Source organism: Spinacia oleracea, chromosome 5, assembly GCF_020520425.1.
Source record: "Spinacia oleracea cultivar Varoflay chromosome 5, BTI_SOV_V1, whole genome shotgun sequence".
In the NCBI taxonomy this organism is placed as follows: Eukaryota; Viridiplantae; Streptophyta; class Magnoliopsida; order Caryophyllales; family Amaranthaceae; genus Spinacia; species Spinacia oleracea.
Genome location: NC_079491.1, coordinates 25,338,461 through 25,358,926, shown reverse-complemented (window position 1 = coordinate 25,358,926; position 20,466 = coordinate 25,338,461). Strand labels below are relative to the sequence as shown.

Genomic DNA, 20,466 nt, shown 5'->3' with positions numbered 1-20,466 from the left:
TTCATAAGCAAACAATAAGCAACGACTAATTTTCAAACACAAAAACTAGCCGTTGGAAATCAAAATGAGTAATTTTAAGTTATGGGTATTTGGTGAATTAAGTTTCGGAATAGGGGTATTTGGTGAAATCTAATATACATATATAAAAGAGGCATATTTGCTGAAAAATTAGAGCGCCACCTAGGATTACTATTGGTTTTGGCCAATGAAAAATAAGATTTCTAATTTATTTTTGAATTAAAAAAATCAAGTGCCACGTAGATAATTAATTAGTTGCCACGTAGATATTTTATTTAATTAATTACTAATATATATACAACTCCATCCAAAAATCAAACACTCTAATAATTAAAAAATAAATCTAAAATAAAATTCATCCAAAATCAAACACTAATCTAAAATAAAAGTCAATCCAAAATCAAACACTAATCAAGAATAAAATTCAATCTAAAATCAAACACTAATCCAATATTAGAGCGCCACATAGGAAATCTTATGCTTTCGGCCAATGAAAAATAATATTTTGATTATTTTTGAATTAAAAAAGTCGAGTGCCACGTAGATAAATAATTAGGCGTCACGTAGATATTTTTATTAATTAATTATTAATATTACGCATATACGGAGTACAATTTTATCCAAAATCAAACACTCTAATAATTAAAAAAAATCTAAAATGAAAATCCAAAATAAAAAACAATCTAATCTAATATATAAATATAGCAGTTGGTGTATATAAAAGTTTTATTTTAACTTAACAATTTATTAGAATTCGTGCATCGCACGAGTTAAAATCTAGTAAGTATTAAAACAGGGGTATTTGATGAATTTGAAAATTAGGATAACGGATGACTAACGACGCGTCATTAGTAAGGGTATTTTGGGTATTAAGTCATTTTTGAGGGGAATTTGGTGAATTTCTGAAAGTCGATGGTCATTTGGTGAATTACGCTAAAAATTCGGGGATATTTCATGAAAAATCCGTTTTTTTTTTACCAAGTTGGTCAAATGATCCGATATGGCATAAAAAATCAAGAACCAAGCTCACCCAAACCCGTATGGGGTTGTTATCGGGTAAGGCTTTATTTGGTTGGGAGGAATTGGAAGGAAAAGAAAAGAAAGGAAAAGTAAAATAAGGTTTCCTGTATTTGGTACAAATAATTATATGGGAAGTGGAAGGAAAGGAAGGGAATTGGAAGGAAAGCTCCTTTATAAAATTTTCAATTTCCTTTCCTTCCAAAATCGGAGGAATTTGGAAGGAAAGAGAAAATTAAAAGTTGTCATTTACATTTCCTTTCTCTTTCCTTCATTTCTTTTCCTTAAACCAAACACAGGAAAATAAACACTGTGTTTGGGAACTCTAGTTTAATGAGGAAAAATGTGTAAAATTGTGTAAATATGAGAATTCCTTAATTTTAGCTTGTTTGGTAATTTAAATGAAAAAGGGAGGAAAATGAAATGTGTGGAAATCTGTGGAAATCAACTAGTTATATTTTGCATGTTTTATTTTCCACACTTTTCCCCTCAAAAGTGATGGAAAAGCTGTGGAAATATGAGGAAAACAAAATTAAAGAAGTGAAATATATGAGATATTTCAATTTTCTTGTTTTCCATAATAATTAGCCAAACAAATTAAAATTTGTGATTTGTACATATTTCATCAGATTTGCTTTTCTACAGATTTTCATAGTTTTAATTTTCCTCACATTTCCAAGTTTACTTGGTTCCCAAACACAATGAAAATCTATTTCTCTTCCTTTCGTTTCCTTTCTTTTCCCTTCCTTTATTTTCTCTTCATTTCCTTTACTAATCTAATATATATATATAAAGGAGGCATATTTGCTGAAAGATTAGAGTGCCACCTAGGATTACTAATGGTTTCGGCCAATGAAAAATAAGATTTCTAATTTCTTTTTGAATTAAAAAAAATCAAGTGCCACGTAAATAATTAATTAGGTGTCATGTAGATAAATTAATTAATTAATTATTAATATATACAACTCCATCGAAAATCAAACACTCTAATAATGAAAAAATAATCGATTTCCACGTAGATAATTAATTAGGTGTCACATAGATATTTTAATTAATTAATTAATTACTAATATATACAACTCCATCTAAAATCAAACACTCTAATAATTAAAAAATAAATCTAAAATAAAATTCATCCAAAATCAAACAATAATCTAAAATAAAATTAATAAAATTCAATTTAAAATCAAATATTAATCCAATATTAGAGCGGCACGTAAAAAAATCTAATGGCTTCGGCCAATCGAGGAATATTTGCTGAAATATTAGAGCGCCACCTAGGATTACTAAAGATTTCGGCCAATGAAAAATAAGATTTCTAATTTCTTTTGAATTTAAAAAATCAAGTGACACGTATATAATTAATTAGGTGCCACATAGATATTTTAATTAATTGATTACTAATATATACAACTCCATCGAAAATCAAACACTCTAATAATTAAAAAATAATCGATTTCCACGTAGATAATTAATTAGGTGCCACGTAGATATTTTAATTAATTAATTAATTACTAATATATATAACTACGTCTAAAATCAAACACTCTAATGATTAAAAAATTAATTTAAAATAAAATTCATCCAAAATCAAACAATAATCTAAAATAAAATAAATAAAATTCAATTTAAAATCAAACATTAATCCAATATTAGAGAGCCACATAGAAAAATCTAATGGCTTCGGCCAATGACAAATAAGATTTCAAAATTAATTTTGAATTAAAAAAAGTCGAGTACCACGTAAAGAAATGATTAACTTTCACATAGATATTTTTTATTAAATAAAAATATTAATATTACGCATATACAATTTCATCCAAAAACAAACACTTTCATAATAATAAAAAATCTAAAATGAAATTGAATGTAAAATAAAAAACTAATCTAAAATAATATATAAAAGTTGTATATACATAGAATTTTTATTTAAACATAACAATTTAATAGAATTATGCACGAGCTAAAATCTACGTAGTAGTAATGAACCAAATAGGGCCTAAAAGTATGATCATTTACAGTACGGATTAATAAAATTGGATCGTTGGACTGGGTCAACTCTACTTTACCCCCCCTCCTCTCTCTCCTCGTATCGCCGCCGTGCACCACCGCTTTCTACCAGAACCACTGTATAACTCCTCCATTAGCACCTGAGAGATATTAGGTTTTCTGATTGATCATGGCGAAGACTTCTACGAATTTGAAGGTCGTAACTCCACTCCCATGTCCAAACTGTGCTGGCCCTCTCTCAAAAGAAATGGTATAAATAAAAAACAAAACGGAAATTCATTTATGTTGAACTCAATTTCTTGCTGTTTAAATTATATCGGACTGATATCTTTGGAACTTTTAATACATTTTGATGTTAATCGCAGGAAACTAGCCGTTGGACTGTGCAGCCATTCATTAGAGACAGCTTTTCTATGGTAATGCATATATCTTTCAAAATTTTAGGTTAATTTTATTGTTCCTTTAATTATAAATTGGTTGATTTTTTTTTTTTTTTAGCTTAATCTTTGAATGTGGTTGAATTGTTCAATATCCTTGTAAAATATGTGAATAATTTCAGATTGGTTCTGCTGTGGGTGGCACAACAAGTGCATTCTATGCATTTAATTATGGTAAGGTACTTTCTAATTTTGTTGATTTATTTTTAGCTAGCTTGTTTTCTGTGAAGCATTTTGGGTTGTTTACTTTAGAGCTGACTAATAAATTTGATACTGAACATGTGATTTTATGCTTGGAAACCAAAAATTTAACTCCATCCGAACATCTTGAAGCCATGCAACCAGCTAAGCTTTTTAAATTTGGGTTTTCAATACATGATTATAATGAGATAACATGAAGTCCGTCGGATTTTAAAGTCTACTTGCTGGTTGAAAGAAGGTTGAAAAAAGGATGGCCCAAAAAAGTGACCTAAATATTTCAGGGTTCATGCTTCAGGTTATGAACTTGTACAAAAATTACTTGGTCCAAAACCAACTTGTCTTGTTGACAAGTTGTTATTTGAGATAGAACACTACAAGAGGGGAAGTGAATTGATATGAAACTTTGTTTGAAGTTTTTGCAGAATTAAATGACAAAGGACAAGAAACACTATTATGCACAAGAGAAATTGGGTGAACTTCTTGAGCCCAATCGAGAAGGAGAAACTTCTACCTCTTTAATATAGGGCAATAACTATATTACAAACTATACTCTAACTCAAGTTCCTCTCGAACTTGAGTTCCTCAATTTCGGTAATCACAGTCCTACCTTTTCTCTCTCACTACATTGACTTAACTCTATGTCTTTCTTTGTTCACTCAAACCTTTGAACCCAAAAATACAACTCAATGAAATTGAACTCTAGTGTGTCAAAAAGCCGTAGGAACAAGGAACTCACTTAGCTTAACTGGCTCTATTGGACTTTTTGCTCTTCGTAAAAATAAATGCTTGCCAGTTGTATTTTTTCAAATGAAATAAGCTAGCCTTTTATAGAGGAACTAACCTAGGTCATCTCCACCATTTTTCTGAACTAACCTAATACTCAATCACTCAAACAAGCATGATGGCCATGATCAGTAAGGTGAGAAAATCATGGGAAGAGTAAATCAAAGATGTCAGATTGTTTTGACTTTGAAAAGAAGTCAGACTTAATTTAGGAACATGCATGTGAGAAATAATCCTGGTAGAACAACGTTTTGTAAAACATAATCCAATGTACTTATTTTACAAAACAAAAACTGTGTTATATTTTTCACAAAAGTACCTGAAATCTGGAATTTCCTTTAAAAACATGCTAGGACTTGACTCGTTCCATTAGTTCCAGAACAATTACTTAACCTCTTTGAACACTTATATAAACCTAAAAACAAAACTCTTTAATTTTAAGTGTTTATGTTGGCACCATTGGAAGCTTCATCTCTGATGCTTTGTAGCAAGTTCAAGCTCTGGAACTTGTAGCTAGTTTCTGTCGCTCTGATTTCACAATGCGAACTTGATCTAAAACTTGCCTTTGAATGATTCCGCTTAAGTGTCTTCTTTATCTCTTCCATGCTTGTGACATACTGAACATCAGACCAAGTGTTTCTACTCCGAAACTTTATGTTACACAGGAACACATAGTACGTTATTTGGAGTTTGCCGTGTCATCAGGGCAACACAAGTCTAACTGCAGTTGGATCTGCAATATGATTCACCTAATATTTTTTGTTTAGACCTTTGCTGTACATTCTTGAGAATGGAAACTATGTTGATATCAAGTTAACTCGTTTGATGTGGTAGCTAGCCCTGAATATAAATTATCATATAGAACTACAATTTTATGATCCGATTGTATGAAAATGGGAGAGGAGAGCTTCATATTCCGAGTCAGTCACAGGGGTATTATATTTTCCATTTATCTTTTAAAAGATGGTTGGGATTAGAACCTGTAGTTTTTGTTGATGGGGGTATGTAGGTACCAAGTATGCTAGGTTGCTGTTCAAATGGTCCTCTTTTGTTTTTTTGAAAAATAAAGGGGATTATATTACCAAAAGGGATATCAAAAGCTATAAGCAGTTGAATACAAACTCATAAAACTCAGCACAAACTGAGCACCCCAACAAAACAAACAACCTACAAACGAATTACAACAGTAGATTTCTCGTACTATCAGAACATGTCACAGCAACTCTAAAGGAGATATCGCTAAGCTTAACACCATTGAAAATCATGTTGTTTCTCAGCATCCAAATGCCTCGAAGAGCTTCACAGAAGAAACTACCATTACAACTTGCTTCTATTGTCTTGCTTCCTGCACATTCTATTAGCAATTGCAACTTCCTCATCCCACCGCCAAGGTTGCCTACTAGGCTACTATAATTCAGCATCTGCAACACTAAACTCCAAACTTTTGCTGCATAAGAACACTATAAAAATAAAGGCTGCACAGATTCAACATTTTGTTCACAAAGACAACAGATAGTATCGCGCTGAATACTCCCAGGCACTCAACCTATCAGTTGTTGCAAGCCTATTTTGTAGAGCCAACCAGCAAATGAATTTGCTTCCAGGACTTTCTACCGTGTTACATACAACTCTTTTCCAAGGTACTTTAGGATGAGCACCAATTAGGTGGCTATAAGTGCTCTTGATTGAGAATTTGTCTCCTTTGCAAATACTCTGCCACCCCAGAGTGATCCACGATTTCTCTAGAAGCAAAAGTTTCTTGACCGTCCAAGTCATGCTGTTATGGATAGGCAAGCTCCACAGACTCCGACCTTTCACATAGTACCTATGGATCCACCTCACCCACAACTTACCAGTTTTGCGAGTTCAAGCCCATAAAAGCTTGACAATTGCTGCTTTGTTCGAAACGGCAAGGTTCTTGACATTTAAACTCCCGAAAATCTTTGGGAGACAAACCTCTCCCAAGCTACATTAGCTTGTTTAGAGTTGCTGTCATCCCCAGACAAAGACCCTGCAACAAGCTTCCACTTCTTTCAGAATTTTCTTTGGCAAAATAAACAGCTGACACCAATAAGTTTGCATACTAAAGAGATTGCCTTTGATTAAGGCCCTGTTTAGTTCACCTTATTTCTCCTGATCTGATCTGAACTTATTTTTTCTGATCTGATCTGAACTTATTTTTTCTGATCTGATCTGGTCTGATCTGATTCTTCATAATTACGTTTAAACAAAAATCTACATTTATTAATATTAAACGACTTACGTGTAAAATAAATGTTACACAAATTTATAATATTGTTGCAGATTTGAACATGATCTGTACAGATCAGTTATGATCTGGATATTATCTGATCCTACCAGTATGGACATGACCTGATCATATCGTTTCTATGGTTTTAATTTGGACATGATGAATTTGAATGTTTTGTAAATGTTCTTTTATGTCTTAAATAATAGATTTTAATTGCACCGACAACAACATTATTTTTTATTAAAGCAATAATAGTAATAAAATATTAAATATAATAACAATGATATAAACATATACCAAAAATAATAATAATAATAATAATAAATAATAATAATAATAATAATAATAATAATAATAATAATAATAATAATAAAAATAACAACAACAACAATAATAATAATAATAATAATAATAATAATAATAATCTGGTCTGATCTGATCTGAACTTATTTTTTCTGGTCTGATCTGATCTGAACTTATTTTTTCTGATCTGATCTGGTCTGATCTGATTTGATTAAATCTGAAATAAGTAATAAGGTCCTAAAATAAGGTGAACTAAACAGGGCCTAACTGCACGCGACCAGCATAAGACAACATTTTAGAAGACCAAGACCTTATCCTAGCGGTAATTATGATTATAAAGCTTGAATGAGTTATGAATAGGAAATTAGTAATGCTTATTCTACTTAGCTGTTCCCGATTGCTTTCCATTCAGTGACATAAATTTGAAATGTCAGGAAAACTCAAGCAGGTTTTCCCGTGAACTCATTTGCTGCTTTTTTGCCCTTAAATGAATTTTGATGCTACTATATAAAAGTTAGTCGCATCATTATTAAGTTCGGTTTTTCAGTAGCAGAATGTTATGTTCCATTAAACTTTAAGGTGCTCTTTTTGTGCAGTAATTCCAACTGTTCGTAAGTGGGTGATCGGGCCAATGTGGTTGCATTTCCTTATTGGGGTAAGTCTACCTGTTCTCTGGCCTCTTCCCATTCATTCCCGTGATCTTGCACTTGGATTTTGTCCATTGATCATTCGATCACTAGATGGTGCATTTTATTTTATCTGGCTGTTATGGAAATTTTACATTTACACCGTCTTAAGCTTCCTATTTATTTCATTAGATTTGTCAAGCAGGTGTATATTTCCCCAGAGTTTTATCATAGTGGTATCTAGATCAAGTGATGGCTGGCATTTTATAGCTTTGATTTGATCTGCATACATGTTAGAGTGAGAGTTAGTGCTGTGGATAAATAGATCTTTTCTTTTTTGTGTGTGTGAGAGGAAAGGGGGTTTGGACTGAAAAGATAGAAGATTCATCACATCAAGTGTAAGTATGGGCACCAAGAGTTATCTTTAGCCTCCACAACATCAAATTGCTAGACACACCTTCAAGAAAGGTTCTTACCCTAAACCAACTTTCACAGACGCTCTTTTGCATTTATCTAGTTGCAAACGTGCAATCTTAAACACAATAGACCGGATTATCGGTCTATTGTGTGGGATGCTTAGCAATGGACAAGTGTCTTCAAAATTTTCAATTTGCTCCATATGGAGTAGACGGACCCTAATTGGAAAACCAAGTAGAGTTTTTACGTTGTTGTTTTCCTTTGATAATCCGGACTGCCAGTTCCAGTCACCATCTCAGCTACATCTGGCCTTTTTCTTGATGCAAAGCAGGGGTCAAACTATAGAGTGAAAAGGTAGAGTAGCTACAAAGATTTACGGAGGCATTTCCTCCAGAAGTACACCCACAACTAATCCAGGGGATTAGCTAAAATCTTTGCTACATAGTTTAGTAAACTATTACAATTAGAAGTTCTACAATCTCCAGCAAAGATGTCAGCCGCTCTGTTAGTATCCCTGCCCGCATTCTCCAGCTTGAAGACCTCAATCCCACATATAAGTGCCCTATATTGAATGATCAAATTGATATTGATATCATAAACATTGTTTTGTGATTGCCCTATACTGCTTCCTTCAAATCTGTATATGTATAAGAACCTTGATCCATCCTTGTTGTATTGCAAGCGTGAGGCCTTTTATGATCGCTAAGATTTCACCTACGAGTAATCCTGTACTTTATTTGAAAACATACAAGCAAGTGATCACTGTTGTTTCTGAAAACCCTGCATGACCTGCACAGTCTATATCCCTTGAGAATGAGACATTACAATTAACTTTATCCAGTCGGGAGGGGGAGGGGGGAGGTGTTGTCACTTCTGATCAGTGTTTTGGGGGAAAAAAGGTTGAGTTTTTAGTTTTGAGGAGAAGTATCCCCATGCCCAATTGAAAGCTTTTCAGCGTACTTCAGGTGGTTTTAGTGTTTCTTGAAAGATGGGTTTCTTCTTAGCCAAAGTTCCCAAAGGATACATGGGAGAAAAGTATTCCATGACAGGGAGGTTGGGTAGGGTGTGTGAAGTTTTGTTTAAGCCAGGTGCCAAGGGGCATAATGAATAAGGAGGGGTGAAGTGGAAAGAGATCCCATACCTTTCTTGCCTACTGGCAGTCCTGAGGATGTGAAGAGCATCGTTGTTGAGAAGGGACACCAGTTGCAGTCCCCAGAAGGAGCCATGTTTCTTTCAAACATTTTTTGGGAGCCTACCTTGGATTACCAACCAAAGAAAGAAATTAATCTTTGGCAAAGTATCACATCTCCAAATCCATTCAAGATCCACGGTCCTGTTTGTATCAAAACTTGAAAACATTTGTATTGTCTTTTTAATATAATTTTTTTTGTTAGAAGTTAGCCGGAGAAAATAAAATGAAATCAGGGCACTCAAGAGTTGGATCAGGGATAGGAATAGTTAGAATCATCTGTAAAATCTCAGTAGGTACTAGGGAGAGTCATGGAAAGGTTTATTCCATCCTTGATTTTCTGTGCACGCCTTAAGGGTCAAGGAGTCCTCCACGACTCTTAAGGGGTCAACTAATAAGACTTCTAAGCATACCTGCCTACCTGGTCCTAACCAATTGTCAAACCACAAGGAAATATTTTCACCTTTTGCTAGTCCCCATTGGATGATATCATTAAAAACTGTCCAGGTAGACCCCATTCCTTTCCACAGAGGGTAACCACAAGTGAAAGATTTCAACATGTTCCCATTTAGCCCTTAGCACTCTCATGGCCAGGTTGTCTTAAACCCCCAAACATCCAATAACGAACACCCGATTCATCAACAAAATTACATGCAGATGCAATAAATAGGTGTAAACTAGTTTTTAGGCTCGGGCAAATGCCCAGGTTACTGCATTAGTAACATTCATATTATTAGGTGGTAAAATACAAGTTTTAGTTTTTGGTGGTAAAAAATAAATTTTCGATATTTTTAGGTGGTAAAAAACAATTTATCCTTATATTTATTAGTATTTTTTATTTTACAATGATAGTATGTAACGTGTTATAGCTCAAATGTAAACACTTCATTGTTTAAACGTGAGGTCGCGGGTTCTAGGCTTATACATGCTCCATTTCTAAAATTTTAAATATATGAAGTTTACATGAAATGAAATACTCATAAATAGAGCGCCACGTTACACATAAATTTCTTTAGAAACGCTTTTTATTATATAGTATAGATAGTAATTCACGAACACCAACAAAATAACAGAACTAGTGTTTTTGGCGCATGGAATTAAAACTCGACCGTTACGTTACGTAACGGTCGTCCTGTAACGGATTTTGGATTTACCTTGCCGCGAAACTCCCTCATATAATGGTGCGAAAAAAATCGGCGCGTTAGAGGGAAATTTTCCCGTTACACCGTTCTTTTGTACAAATTGGGCAAAAATATTTTAGTTATTAGTTGTGTATTTTAACAACAAGATATTTTGTATGATCATTGGTTCACAAAATATGACCCTTACTCACATTTGTTAGGTTGTGTTGTAATAATGCCTTTTAAACTTAAAAGGTATAAACAAAGCTTAAACCTATATTAATATGAATTTTAGGAGAAAATTCACTCCGCGTTAGCCGCGATCCGTTCTATTTATCCGTTACAAGCGGTTTCCGCGATAACGCAACCGTTAACACGATCGCGACCGCACCCACGATTGTTTCCTATGTTTTGGCCTATCTCTTGTTAATAATAGATTTTATGGGGAACCATAAGATAAATATGCCTCTTGGAGTAACTTTGGACATGTACTATTGTACAATTGGTGTCTCTGGTCTTCTGATAGCATGGGATTGGCACTCTCAACAGTTGATATATGGTTTTAAATGAGAAAGTTTCCTGCATTACCATGCACCAAGTTTATCTATAAATCTGTAAATATAATAACTTCTTATGCATCCAAATATCCAATGGGCTTGACTAGGAACCACAGTGCCCGCATATACTTTGCTTCTTTATTGAATCCAGTTATCCTCAACTTTTTTTTCCCCACCTATTTTTGTACTCTTGCTTAGTTATAAAAGGAGCAACATCCCATGTAGTGTTGTTATGGTAGGCTTAATTCCCGTGAAAGTCTATCCCATTTATCTCCTGTTGCTGATTTGTGGTGGTATACTTATTCGACGAGGCCAAACCCTTTGACAAATCAGGGCAGTTGGTCCAATGTTTCCTAATTTGCTGTTCAAGATTGGGTACGGAATTGCAATTCGTAGTTTCCCACCTGTTTTGTTAAGTTATGCCAAAAATGTACCACTCACACGTAATAATTCCCCTTTTTGGATTGGATTCACGGGGGATTAGCAAATTAGGTAACACTGAGTGAGTCAATAAGGGTTTCACAGATTCCTTCCAATTTTTAATAAGGTTTTCACAGGTTCCTTCCAATATTTTAAAATCTTTCGGTAGAAGCACAAGTAGTTGGCTCCGGTAGGTTTAAATATTAAGAAGTATAAACTTGGTAAAGTTGCAGTCTTCTTGCGTTGTGACATAAGTACAATTAAAACCTAGTACTTTTATAGTTTTATTACTCGCACTGCTGGGTGTTTTTCTTAGTCTAGAGGAGCTTAATTCCCAACTGCTGCTGAGTTTCCTTGCTTGCATAACTAGTACTCGGTATAAAACCTGAAGATGAGATTACAGGAGCTGCCTCTGTATTCCGAACCCCCTACCCCCTTGCTAATCTAAAGACTCACCAAATCTAAAGGGAAAATGATAGTTCAGTAGGAACACTTGATAAGAGGAGGGGGGGGGGGGGTGAATTGTTTCTTGGGAACTTGGGTAAGTTTCTTGCGGAATTTAAACAATAAAGAGACTGAGAATAATGAGCGAAGAAAGATATAAAACTGAGGAACCTTCTTGATCCTAATCAAGAAGAACCTCACAACTCTTTTGTATTAATGCAATAACTCTATTACAAATACACTCTTTAACTCGAGTTCCTCTCGAACACGAGTTCCCCACAACAATCCTCTTCGATTACTGTGCTACTCTTTCTCTCTCTGACTTAACTCTAAGTCGCTCCTTTTCTCTTTGACTTAACTCTAAGTCGCTCCTTTTCTCTTTGAAACCAATTTCGAAATCTTCCTGTTCCTGAATTTCATCAACATTGTTAGCTTCATCAAGCATAATACATACATTTTTAACTCTTTCAAAAGAGTCTTTAAGAGAGGTGTTCCTGACATGACATGCAACTGAAAGAACCTACCATGTACATCAGATTTAACATTATCGAGGTAGGTTATGTGTTCTTTGCTAAGTTCCATTGCCTTGTCACTTTGAGCCTTTAGATAAGCTTTTTAAAATTGTCTAGAGTTTCTATCAATAATTCCACTAAATTTTAGACAGAGATAGAAGAGTTGAGGACCTTACTTCACTTGATGGATCTTGGGTGGTTCCATCGATCTTTGCCATAAGACAAAGGTTTGCTGTTTCTTCATCTGATTGATCCTCATCTTCTTCGAGTCTGTAGCATCTCCCCAAGCTGCGATTATAGCCTTCTTGAAGTTAGGTTTGGCAAAGGTTGATTTGTTGAATCTTTCCTTGCACAGATCCTTTCCCTTGCCTTTCCCTTTTTCATTTTCCCACCGAGGGCCATCTTTGATTAGATGGTCAGAATCTCCGCACTTGAAACATCCTTGGTCAGACTTGGAACCACTTGATTTTCTCACTGAGTTCCTTCCTCTTAGATTTCCAGGTTTAGAGTTCCTGTAAAATCTTTTTATTCTTCTGACCAACGTAGCAACCTCATCTTCATCAGGTTCTGAGTCCTCCTGTTCCTCACCCTTGAGAGCAAGGCCTCGGTTCTCAGGAACAGCTGCTCCTAGATGTAATTCGTGAGTCATCAAGGATCCCGCCAATTGTTCAATGTTGAATTTGGTGAAGTCCTTTGTTTCAAACAGTGCCGTGACCTGTTTGAAACATCTTGTGGCATCTTGTGGCATGCTCCTTAGGATCTTCCTAACCTGTTCATCAGAGGGAATAATTCTTCCAAGTGAAACTAGCTCATTAGTAATGTTAGTGAAACGAGTAAACATTTCTTGTATTGTTTCTCTTGGTTGCATTTCGAAACGTTCATACTTAGACATTAATAAATCAATTTTTGAACGTTTGACCTCATTAGTTCCTTCATGAGTTATTTGAAGGAGATCCCAGATTTGCTTTGCGCTCTTGCACCCCATAACTCTGTTATGTTCGTGAGGTCCAAGGCCGCAATGCAAGATTTTAACAGCCATTGCATTGATTTCAAATTTCTCAAAATCTTCCTTAGTAAATTCAGACATGGGTTTAGGAACTACCTCATTTTGAGCATTGGTCATTGTTACCTCGAAATCGCCGACTTCTATGACTCGCCAGACTTGATAATTCTCTGCCTTGATATAGATCTCCATCCTGTTCTTCCAGTAGGTGTAGAATTTTCCATTGAACATTGGAGGTCTTTGAGTGGAATAACCTTTCTCGAGTTTCTCGTAAGCGTTCATACTTTCCAGGAACTTTTTCTCTAAACCTGTATTTTTGTGAGATCCTGCTCTGATACCAACTGATAGTTCAGTAGGAACACTTGACAAGAGGGGGGGTGAATTGTTTCTTGGGAACTTGGGTAAGTTTCTTGCGGAATTTAAACAATAAAGAGACTGAGAATAATGAGCGAAGAAAGATATAAAACTGAGGAACCTTCTTGATCCTAATCAAGAAGAACCTCACAACTCTTTTGTATTAATGCAATAACTCTATTACAAATACACTCTTTAACTCGAGTTCCTCTCGAACACGAGTTCCCCACAACAATCCTCTTCGATTACTGTGCTACTCTTTCTCTCTCTGACTTAACTCTAAGTCGCTCCTTTTCTCTTTGACTTAACTCTAAGTCGCTCTTTTTCTCTTTGACTTAACTCTAAGTCGCTCCTTTTCTCTTTGACTTAACTCTAAGTCACTCAAGGATCATTCAACCCTTAAACCCAAAATACAATTTGATAGATAAACTCTAGTACATAATAAAACTTATAGCAATAAGGAACTCAAGGAACACTCTATTTTGCAAACTGATTCTTTTAAAACGTTTAAGCCCTTTAAGATATATTTTGTAGAAATTAGTTGTGTTTTGAAAAGCAAAAACTCTTCTCCTTTTATAGAGGAGTTTTACCTAAGGTTGGATACTCATGTTCTCCTCAACTACCCACTAACTGTTACTGCTCAGTAACATGGGCATAGTTGGAGAGAAACAGGGGAGACCAAATCAAAACACCAATTGCACGTTTAAACAGAAATATGTGGGAGAGTTTGAAGGATCATGGAAAATCTTTTGCTTGAGAAACAAGGAGAATGAAAACAGAATCCTATGTTTACATTTATTAATTAAATTCATTTTATTTATTAAAAAGATTTTCTATTTTAAAACTCGTTTATAATTACAGTTAATATATTTCAATTTAAAACGTACCAAAATACTTAGGTTCCTTTCGTTTCAAATTATGTATAAACAATATTAAATACTTACATAAATCCTAAACATAAACTCATATGTTGTAGTCTTCATGTTGCACCTTTAGAAGCTTCACTCGAAGTCTTCCCAATTTGTTCCTTCTCTGGAACATCGAGGATCCACATAATATATGAAGATCTCGCCTTAGGAACTCGCCTAAGGATCTCGCCTTTGTAACTTGCCAAATGATTAATTCTTCAACGTAGTGTCTGACATGGATCAAGTGACTTGCATATATTCCACTTTGCTTAGTTTATTCAACTCAGGATCTCCCTAACTTAGCATTATCTCTCTAAGGATCTCGGAACCTATTATGCAACATAACTTAACCAATAGTCAGGAGTTTGCTTTGTCATCATCAAAACTTTAGGGTCAACAGAAAATGTGCAGTCGTAACTGGAAAGTGTTTACTATCACCATTGGTTTACTTGTTCATATAATAGAAACCTTTAATGTAACTAGAAAGTGTCAAATGAATTGTGTTATTTGTTTATTTCAGGCCATCATTTGATTTTTCTTACTTGACCATGGCTATGTGCTCCCTTTTGCAACTAATTTATTTTGTGGTCTTCATAAAACCCGTGCAACGGTCAAAAGATCACAGCTGATCCCCTTCACAACTTTCTATCGTTTCTGACCTGATTTTGTTGTTATGTTGAACATCATGAACTATTGCGGGAAGCTGTTTCCTGTTGGTAATCTGTTGTAAAATTTAGCTCTGACCTTTTCTATACTAATCTTTTTTGCAAATTGATAAAAAAAAAATATACGTCGGAAGTTGTTGAATTTTGACGTGCAAATTAGTTGAATTGAAGGTCCTGTGACAGTTGCATTGTTCTGAATCTTGTTGGTATTTTCAGCAGTTCAGCCCATTAATAATTATGTTATTCTTTCTAATGGCTTTGGGTTCTTTCCTGTTTTGGCCTAACATATTAAACCTTGCTATGTTTTTGGTTGTTTTCTGTGTTTGTGTTTATCCTTGAGTTGTTAGTATCTCCAGTTGGTGCTTCCTTTCGACTTTGGTCTTGTTCTTATTCTTAACTTCAGAAAACTTGGAAATTTTCAGGCACCGCCAGTGATCGTTTTCTCGTCCGCTTGTGCTGGATTGGCAGGTTAGCTCTTTCTCTCTTGTCCTCTCTCTCTCTCTCTCTCTCTCTCTCTCTTACCACTCAGATATCATCTGCAGTTGGATGCCCTTTTTGCTGTGTTCTCGACAATTTTCTGTCCATGGTAATGGATGATTTGCATGATCTGCATCATCACACAAGTTTTTAGACTTATGAATGATTGATTGATTATTCTTTTTTTAATGGATATGAACATTAAGAATTGAGGATTCTATATTTGCAGTTCCTGTTGGCATTGATGAATTATGAATAGTAGTTCTGTTTGCTGTGATATCGAGTATGAATTAGCAACTTCTGTACTAAGCTTCTTAGGCAGCCACTTTCCGGGAAAGCTTTCAGATGTGGATAACTATGCATTTCAAGATTGAGAGACAAATTAAGTCGTATTGGAAAACTTGCAGCAGGTCTTTCTTTTATTTATTTCTTTACATGTAATATTTAAACTCAATATCAATGGTGTGTCGTAGAAGGAGGGACAGTATTCTGTACTATTTGACCGTAGCTACCTTGCTAGTACATTCTTTTGAAATTTGGGTTTTCTTATCAATTGGAGTTTTAATTGCACTACTTTCTGCATGGTCTTCATTTTTCATTCACCAGGTGGTGCAGTGCCAGCCTTGGCTCAGCTTGCATCTTCGTCATATCATGCTGCAATGTTATCTTCATCACATTCTTCTCAGAATGACAACACACACAAATCTAGGACTTCCACGACTTAAAAATGTACAGCCGAACGCGGGAGAGGTATGAAATTGTTACTACTTACTAGCACCATTTGAACCTGTTCAGTTTTCTTAAGATAATTTCTGCAGTTATATTTCTAAGCTGATGCTCATTTTCTATTGTGCTTCCGTGCAGTAATCTTGAGTAACTTTCCTTATAATGTATATACTCATATCTGAGATATTGAGAAAGAAACACTAGGGATGTTTATCTTTTTATATACGGGTTGACTGAGATCTAGTGAAGGGATATTTTTAGCTCTTTAGTTGTACGCCAAACCAAATATATGTGAGGGTTTGCCATGCTTAGAAACTTGAGGACCTGATATTCCATTATTGAATGTTTTTTCGGATTCACTGGGATAGGTCATCTTTTGTTTTAGGAGTGATACCAAATTAAATCTTGCATACACTTTCTCAGATTTCGAATGTCAATGGTTATATTTAATGGATAAGCTTGCAGCTAAATGCTCGACAATCATAATAGTCGACAAAGATATATTTTGAGAAGTTTTTGATCTAATATTCCTAGTATGGATTAGTATTTTCCCCATGGGTGGAAGGTTGACAACTTGGTGAGCACTGCTAGGCATAATCCGCGCTAGGGAATTGGGATCCCTTACAATAAGAAAACAAAATGTCTTACTTGTATGTCCAGATAGTTAGTAGGAGGTTATTACAGTTTTATTTTGTCAAAAGTTGAAGTGTGTTGAGAAATAATTACCATGTTTGTTAATCTATGCTAATGAATTTAAATTGCAGCTGTAAAATTTTGATGCCACTTTTCTGCGTTTGTTTCTTCTTTAAATTCTCAATGATTTTTTTTTACTAATATTATTTTTGATGTAATCAATACATTAGTACTACTTGTAAATCCATAACCACAAAATCCAGATTTGTTGAACATTTGAAGACTATCTTTCATCGCTTCAAAAGTGCATTGTGTAGCTCTCAACTCATGGTTGATACATTTTCTGCCCATTTCCTTATTTGGAGCTCCAAATGAGCAAAATAAAAATTAGCCTCCCTGATTGTATAAGGAAAATTGGCCATAGCCTCTGAGGTTGTTATGAGAGAGATTTGTGAATTGTCATTATGATTAAGAATGTAGTTCAATCAAGCCTGGACAGTGGACTCCCATTTACACCCAACAGCAGTATCATATGCATATGTCGGACACGAATACATAGTACTGGCTACCGTAAACATCTTCCATACCCATCTTCATTTAATCCAAATCTTAAGTCTCTAGTCTGATGAAGTTGTGTTTCCTCTCTCTATGGACCTGCCAAAATGGTCCATACTTTTCTCAGTAGTCAAATTTGTAAGTATTTCTTCCATTCTGACTTTCTGAGCTTGACCTGTGGATTGGGTAAGTAGTAGGGACTTGTTTGGCTGAAGGTATTGTGATTATACTCTTACTGTAGATATTAAATCTTTATACACTAAATTGCTAGTGTTGGGCCTGTCTGTCGGCGATCACCATCCGATGTGACAAGTTGGGTACTATGGAAATGTCAAGAGTCAAGACCAGCTACAAATTCCCCATTTACATGGATCTGAGTGGACTTTTCCTGGCTACTGTCACTTTCCTGAGTGTTAGTCTCTAAGTTGGTATTCTATGTGTGGCAATGTCATTAAGATTCTGTAATGTTCCGAGATTAATTAAGATCATATATTAGTGTGGAACTAAGGATCAAAGAGTTGTGTGTCTTTTTTCCCCCTGTAAATTGGAGTTCCAGATGTCAAAATGTATATCAGATTTATAAAGGTTAGAGCTTGGTCTTCTCTCCTCTTCATGCATAAAATCTATATTTGAAGACCACAAGTGGTAGAGAAGCTTCATCAGGAACATATGGGATTTCAGGTTACTAAAGTTATCTTAGAGGGAAACCAATGATTATAGGAAGACCCTTTTACGAGTTGAATCATTACACTGGCTCAGTTGGTTGAAGTATTTGCGTTGATATTCAACTCAGTTTACATCTTTGCTCTCTTTTACAGCAAACAGGTACTTATAAAGACGCTCAACTGAGGATGAAATTTACAGTTTTATAAATCATTTTCCTTTTACTTCATTACTGTCAAATGCAAACAATACTAAAAGCCCAATTCACAACTTTAATACAATTGAAATTTGACAAAATAGGCAGTCGATATACCGAATACTCTATATTGAACCATGAATTCCATAATCAGCTCATTAGTTTATATAATGGTTAATGTTTCAATTCTTCATTGCACGGAGCAACACTAAATTTCGCAATTGAGGATCACAGTTTTTGGACATTAACAGTAACACTACAACTCTACACGAGACAAAAAAAACAGGACTATGCTTGTTTTTTTTTTTTGGTTCTACTACGAGGAGTTCCCACCGCCTTCGGCGAGGTAATCTCCCGTGGGAGTTTGCATGGGTACCTCGATGGGCAGCATCCCTCCCAGTTGAGATTTTTTCCATTCCCAAGGCTCGAACCCGAGACCTTGGTTAAGGAGCAAGAGGCCCTTAACCACTCATGCCAACCTCAATTGGTAACAGGACTATGCTTGTGCACAAAGGGGAACAGTGATAAATAAGCATAACATTATCGCTGCACGTCCGCACCCTGACCCTAAGAACATAAATGCTTGTGAAAAAAAAAAAAACATAACATCATGTAAAAAAAAGCATTAATAAAAAAAAATTACATTATCTCAATGTTCTTTTATTACAATAACATGTTCTTTTACCTGTGAGTTTATGTATTTTGGTGTATACTGAATACTATTGTGCACCCTTGTTTATAGCTAGTCTACGATTTAAAACATTACAACAAGTACAAGTCATGTGTTACTATTAAAATATGATTATATATGAAACTCAAGTATTTCCCACTTTCCTAAATTTTCTTCACACGTTGGCAGCAAGCCAGCAAGTTAAAACTTTAGGGTCAAAGTGATTTTGACTATATTTTGGTGATTAATTCACAATCTTTCCAGCAATGACCCTTAAATAGTTGCTTGCTTAATTATCCAAAAAAAATACAGGTGATTTTCAAGCCTAACATTATGTATTAACTTCTGCGTATAGTATGGGGTACATCTTACGTAAACATCTTTATAACTAGTTCATCAAGAAGATGTAACAGTTGGAGGAAAAAGGGTTACTTGCTTACTTCTTTTAGTACACTGGACAACTACCAACTAGTTTCTCATATGGTCATAAACTCAGCATACATCCAACCTGTACCCAGAAAATCATATGTCCCACCAAAAGAGGAAAACCCTTTTCCCGTAAAAGGGTTTGGTACGGAGTACACAAGACATAAAACCCTAAATATCGAGATTAATGAAATCTCGAGTATTGAAGTCGGTTTAGGGTCATTTTCCTTACCTTAAACAATAGTGAGCTTGGCGGGCGCAAACTCTAACAAGGTACAACCAAACTGACTAAAGAAAAAAGGAGAGAGAGAGAGAGAATCGATAAGATGAATTCTAAATTCCAGGATTTCATACAAAATAATCCTCAGATTATTTTAGGAGGACGTCTCACCAAAATCTCACCTATAAAGTATGAGTGTTGTTGAAATGGATTGTGGAAGTGTAATAGTATAAGGTTGTGTCACTAGGTGTAACGAGTTGTTTCTGGTGCAACTGTTGTACGGAATATAATAAATCCGCTGAAGGTCAAAGTGCACGAAAACGTATTAACAAGATGACATGCTTGTGTGCCGAAGATATAAAGAGAAAAATATGAGAAGGTCCATTGATTAATAGGTGCATCCGGGTACGGGGTACATAATAATATTCGTATGATATGCGATTCCAATATAAGTCTAGTGTGGATTCAATAACGTTAAAAGGTGAAGACAAGAGTATACAAATTGGTTCACAAAGACGTGTTCTGTGACTTCACCAGTCAAGAAATTGGGCTCATAAATTCTGCAAAATTGGATAAAAATATTAATTGCATCAAACCTGCCATTTCCCTGCTGAATGCCAACCCATTTAATTAAATTGTAGTTGCAATTTTCCCATCTCATAAT

At 34.9% G+C, this 20,466-nt stretch overlaps 1 protein-coding gene across 4 annotated transcripts; it reads left to right on the top strand.

Moving 5' to 3' along the window:
• The first annotated feature begins 3,059 nt into the window (after window positions 1–3,059).
• Window positions 3,060–20,437, top strand: LOC110790220 (uncharacterized). 4 transcript variants are annotated; one of them, XR_002533731.2, is made up of 7 exons: window positions 3,060–3,295; window positions 3,411–3,461; window positions 3,605–3,656; window positions 7,617–7,675; window positions 15,659–15,704; window positions 15,943–16,123; window positions 16,320–16,798. XR_002533731.2 is itself a non-coding variant. In XM_021995007.2 (7 exons), the coding sequence occupies exons 1-6, from the start codon at window positions 3,215–3,217 to the stop codon at window positions 16,436–16,438; spliced, it is 408 nt and encodes a 135-aa protein (XP_021850699.1). In that variant the 5' UTR covers window positions 3,063–3,214; the 3' UTR covers window positions 16,439–16,463; window positions 18,446–20,437. The 4 variants fall into 4 exon arrangements, 3 of the variants coding, with proteins under 3 accessions (XP_021850699.1, XP_021850698.1, XP_021850697.1); XM_021995007.2 differs by lacking the exon at window positions 15,943–16,123 and adding an exon at window positions 18,446–20,437 and having other exon boundaries at window positions 3,063–3,295; window positions 16,320–16,463; XM_021995006.2 differs by lacking the exon at window positions 15,943–16,123 and having other exon boundaries at window positions 3,064–3,295; window positions 16,320–16,463; window positions 16,578–16,798.
• The last annotated feature ends 29 nt before the right edge of the window (window positions 20,438–20,466 follow it).